Source organism: Camelina sativa, chromosome 11 (assembly GCF_000633955.1).
Source record: "Camelina sativa cultivar DH55 chromosome 11, Cs, whole genome shotgun sequence".
NCBI classification, from domain to species: domain Eukaryota; kingdom Viridiplantae; phylum Streptophyta; class Magnoliopsida; order Brassicales; family Brassicaceae; genus Camelina; species Camelina sativa.
This window is the reverse complement of record NC_025695.1, coordinates 21244791-21249360: the sequence shown is the minus strand read 5'-3', so window position 1 is coordinate 21249360 and position 4570 is coordinate 21244791. Positions and strand designations below refer to the sequence as shown.

The following is a 4570-nucleotide window of genomic DNA, read 5'->3' as shown; positions in this document are numbered from 1 at the left end:
CAAAATGGGGAGAGTGAAAGTATGGTCTTCCACCGGCGAGAGAGCTCTAATAGCGGTGGCTCTAGGCACTCTGCATCTTACATAGCATCTCAGGAAGTGTCCGGCCCACGATGAGATTACCTAAACGTGATTTTTGTTGTCTTTTGTTTTATTTGTTTTTGGTTACTTTGTTAATAGTGATAGGCCTTTGTTCATATATGAAAATTATTGGATAACGTTTGACATAGAGACTACAAACAAAACTGTTTCTTCTTCTTAATGACACAAGAAGAACATCACGATAAAACCACATACTCTAGTAAATCAATCGTATCGTTACCGAAGTTTGTACCAATAACAACACAAAAGGAGACGAAGATTGCAATAATTGGGTGGTCTTTCAGAGCTGATGTATCATTCTAAACCGCTGCATTTGTCAGATCTTTCACTGCCACAATTTCTTGAGGCTGCATATACAATACAACCCATGTTAGAACCCATCATTTGGTTAATCAATCTAACTATTACAAACATCATTTCCTCTATATATAATTTCCATCCTTTTCATGCAATTCTTCCATCTCTATTTTCATCTTTACCAAGGTTTCATATCCAACTAACTTAGAAGCGTACTAAATGAATTTATATCAAGAGACAGACTAGTAGTGAATGGCCCATATCTTCAGCCGACCACAAAGACATTCATATTTACCTCAGCTAGCTCCTCTTCATGCTTGACGATGAAAGCTGTATCAACTTTTCCATTTTTGAAATCCTGTTAACAACAATTGGATTACCAAAAAGCCAACATTTTCATAATAGAAGATTCACTAACATAGCGCTACTAACACACACCTCAACATCAAGGATAAGTTTGTGGTAATTGATGGTCGTTGGAACCCCTGATTAAACCAAGACAAGGAAAATTAATTAGCATTCCACCACATGTCCGACGTAACGAAAAGTCACTTTTTAAGCAGTATATAAAGAATAACAAAACAAACAATGCTTAGTAAGATGGAAGTAACAAAAACTAGTCCTCTTCATACCTGTAATTATAGTGTCATCAAGAGCACGCTTCATCCGTTCAATTGCTTTTTCCCTTGTTGGAGCCCACACAATAAGCTATAAGATTTAGGGTAACAAGAATGAATGTCAACACATCAGCTATAGGTTCAAGTAGGCTGCTGAGATAGATGGCAGATAGACTGAACTGAACCGCATTAGAATTTCTACAGTCCTACCGAAACCAGAAAGCCTCTTCTAATATTTGTTTGAGATTCCAAAACACTAGAGTAGTTATTTTACCATAGATCCACAAAATTTGTTCCCATATAACGAAACAGATACAAAATGACTACCCAGAAAAAATAAAAGACAAATATACCTTTCCTAGAAGAGAATCATAGCTTGGAGGCACAACGTAGTCGGAATAAACATGGCTGTCCATTCTAACGAAAGGACCTCCAGATGGCAAGTATGATGTTATTCTGCCTGTTATCATAAGAGTGGCAGCATTGTAAAGAAAGCCAATCTGCTAACACTTCAAAGATGTGACATATAAAGGTCTACTGAAACATACCAGGGCCAGGTCTGAATCCTTTGAATGGATCTTCTGCATTGATACGACATTCAATTGAGTGCCCTCTGAGCACAATCTCTTCCTGTAAATAAACAAAATTCAGTTTTGAAAGAATTTTTTTGATATCCACTCAGAGCATCACATACAACACCAGTCAAACCTGTTTGTAACGAAGTTTCTCTCCCATTGCAACACGAATCTGCTCCTCTATCAAATCAACGGAGTAAATCATTTCTGTTACAGGATGCTCCACCTGAGTTTAGATACAAGAAATGGTTGGCATTCAGTTTACTTCAGATGCTTATACATGTATAAAAAAGGAAAATCTTGGCAAACAGCTTATAAAATATACTTTTCAGTCATAATAAAATTAAACCTGAATCCTAGTGTTCATTTCCATGAAGTAGAAGGAACCTCTTTCATCTAAAAGAAATTCCACAGTGCCAACACCAATGTACCCAATGGAAGCTGCTGCGGCGACTGCTGCATCGCCCATGGCTTTTCGCAATTCAGCGGTCAATGCTGGAGAAGGTGCTTCTTCTAGAAGCTTTTGGTTACGCCTCTGTTATCAGGGGAAGAAATAATTAAATGAGACAGATGGTTTCAGCACGCCATACAAGGCATGAACGAAAGCAGCAAGAAAGAACCGGTATTGAATTTTCGAGTTATCTTAGCAATTAGCAACATGAAAAGAAAAAATAACAGTTTAGCAGATGCTGCAGCTGGGATATGACATGCAAGTGTGGTAATTAGGCTGAAGTAAATTTATTCCTGTTTTCATATATTCTTCAAGCACTACACAACAACTGATGGTAATGAAATTATGAAAACCTAGGAGGAAGATACCTGGATGCTGCAGTCACGCTCACCAAAGTGAACAACATTTCCAAATTTATCTGCCAACACCTGGAATACAAGAGGTACAAAAGACAAGATGGGTTTGAAATCCAATAATAGTATCACTGGACCATCAACTCACGTGAATCATTTTTGCTACAGCGTCAACTGTTTTGAACAACTTTTCCTGATAAACACCATACCTGGAACTCAATATGTCTTGGGTTTTGTACGAACTTTTCCAGATAACATCCATCGTTTCCGAAAGCAGCAGCAGCCTCACTCTTAGCTTGCTGCAAATCAACAAATTAAGAAGTTTGATAAAGGGATGTCCAATTTTTAGTGAAAGTTTCATTTAAGAAAACTGTGCCTATACAGGCAAGGGGAGAGCATATGATCTGTTTTTTTATTTATTTTATAGGTACCAATGGTCAGCATTACTCCATTGAAGTTACTATACATCCATATTTCACAACGATAGAGTTCTCGGAATTTGAAATGCGACACACATCATGAGATTACATGGCGTCTTTATGTTGTTGAGTTAGAAAGAAATAAAGAATATGTAATAATACTGCAATTCTTTAGCTATATGCTTATGTAAACCTGATTGTCATACTCATACCTGTAACAGTTTTACAAACTCTCCCGGTTCCTTAGCAAGACGCATTCCACGTCCACCACCACCGGCTGTTGCCTTGAAACCAGAAAAGCCAGAACAGTCAGTTTTTGTATATATAAACATATAAACAAGTACAGAGTGACAAGAAAAAAAAAAAGATACTTAAAATGGTGCCTTTTCAAGCAGACCAATCTGATGAATCCAGTTTATCGCTTACATAAACAAGTACGAATACAAATTGTAATTCCAACTGTACCATCTACTACATATAGAATCAAGTCAATTTTACCTTGATCATAACTGGGAAACCAATCTCATCGGCGACCCTGATTGCTTCTTCTGTGCTCTGTAAGAAGAACAAAATAAGACACTAGAAATTCCAAGAATTCTCTTGACATGCAAAAACTAGAAAGTCTAAAATGATAATCCAGCAAAATACCTTCAATAGCCCATCACTTCCTGGTACAGTGGGAACCCCTGCATTTTTCATTGTCTCTCTTGCAGTTGCTTTGTCTCCCATTACACGGATGCTATCAGGCTGCAGATAGAAAAGACGAAATACCAATAATTAAATTACTGACATTCTCTTTTTCTCCAACAAAAGAAAGCTAGGGATGAACTGAGGCTAATGAAGAATAGATAGATGAAGTTCTGCACTCATCAGATCAATAGTATCTCCCGTCTTACATATTAAAAAAGAATTGAAGATACAGATGCTTTGAAGAGAAGTTAAAAACTTACATTAGGTCCAATAAAATTGATCCCATGGTCTCTGCACATTTCAACAAAGAGAGCGTTCTCCGAAAGGAAACCGTATCCAGGATGCAGCATAGTACATCCCCGACTGATAGCAGCAGACAGAACATTTGGAATAACCAAGTACCTACAGAAGGATTTGAGTAAAAAGGGTTGATGAACCAGATCTGAAACAGGCCAAGAAATGTCTGTCTTATAGTATGACATGTGAAATTCTACATCATCTTAAGGAAAGAGTGGTCAGAAAATCAAAGAATCAGACTACAAAATACAACATTCACACTTGTTCGGGTATAAACGAGTTTTATGCTAGAAAAATTCACAAGAGAAACTTACGACTGGTTGCTGGGAGCTTCACCAATGCAAACAGCTTCATCAGCCAATTTGACATGGAGGGCATCCTTGTCTATGGTTGAATAAACAGCAACACAAGGGATCCCCATTTCATGTGCAGTTCGGATAACACGGACTGCGATTTCACCTCTATTAGCCACAAGAATCTTATCGCCACTGCATGTAGCACCGAGAGCACCACCACCAGTAGCTCTCTTGGCTTTCCTCTGACTAACCTTTAGAGTTTGAGTTCTTTGTCTGGGGAAGCTAAGCTTTTGTGGCATCGTCAAGTTACACAGTGAACTTCTGATAACTCCTGTCTTCCCCAAGACTAAGGACTTCATTATAACAAATTGAAGATATACAATTAGTAAAAACCCTTGGAAGAACCAACAGATCATAGAACAATGTTGCTATATGCACAAGAGCATTGAAGAAGATATATGAAATCGAGAAACAAA

General features: G+C 37.7%; 1 protein-coding gene across 1 annotated transcript in view; it reads right to left on the bottom strand.

The window, feature by feature from the left end:
* The window catches only part of LOC104723974 (biotin carboxylase, chloroplastic), a 5092-nt gene continuing 696 nt past the window's right edge, over positions 175–4570 (bottom strand). Inside the window, exons 4-18 of the mRNA XM_010442402.2 lie at positions 4113–4345; positions 3762–3903; positions 3460–3558; positions 3310–3366; positions 3024–3095; positions 2602–2691; positions 2408–2467; positions 1938–2123; positions 1722–1814; positions 1562–1643; positions 1367–1473; positions 1029–1104; positions 835–881; positions 692–754; positions 175–446 (exon numbers count right to left, since the gene is read on the bottom strand). Coding sequence (XP_010440704.1) covers positions 399–446; positions 692–754; positions 835–881; positions 1029–1104; positions 1367–1473; positions 1562–1643; positions 1722–1814; positions 1938–2123; positions 2408–2467; positions 2602–2691; positions 3024–3095; positions 3310–3366; positions 3460–3558; positions 3762–3903; positions 4113–4345 — 1455 coding nt within the window. The 3' untranslated portion in view covers positions 175–398. The remainder of the gene's footprint in view (positions 447–691; positions 755–834; positions 882–1028; positions 1105–1366; positions 1474–1561; positions 1644–1721; positions 1815–1937; positions 2124–2407; positions 2468–2601; positions 2692–3023; positions 3096–3309; positions 3367–3459; positions 3559–3761; positions 3904–4112; positions 4346–4570) is intronic.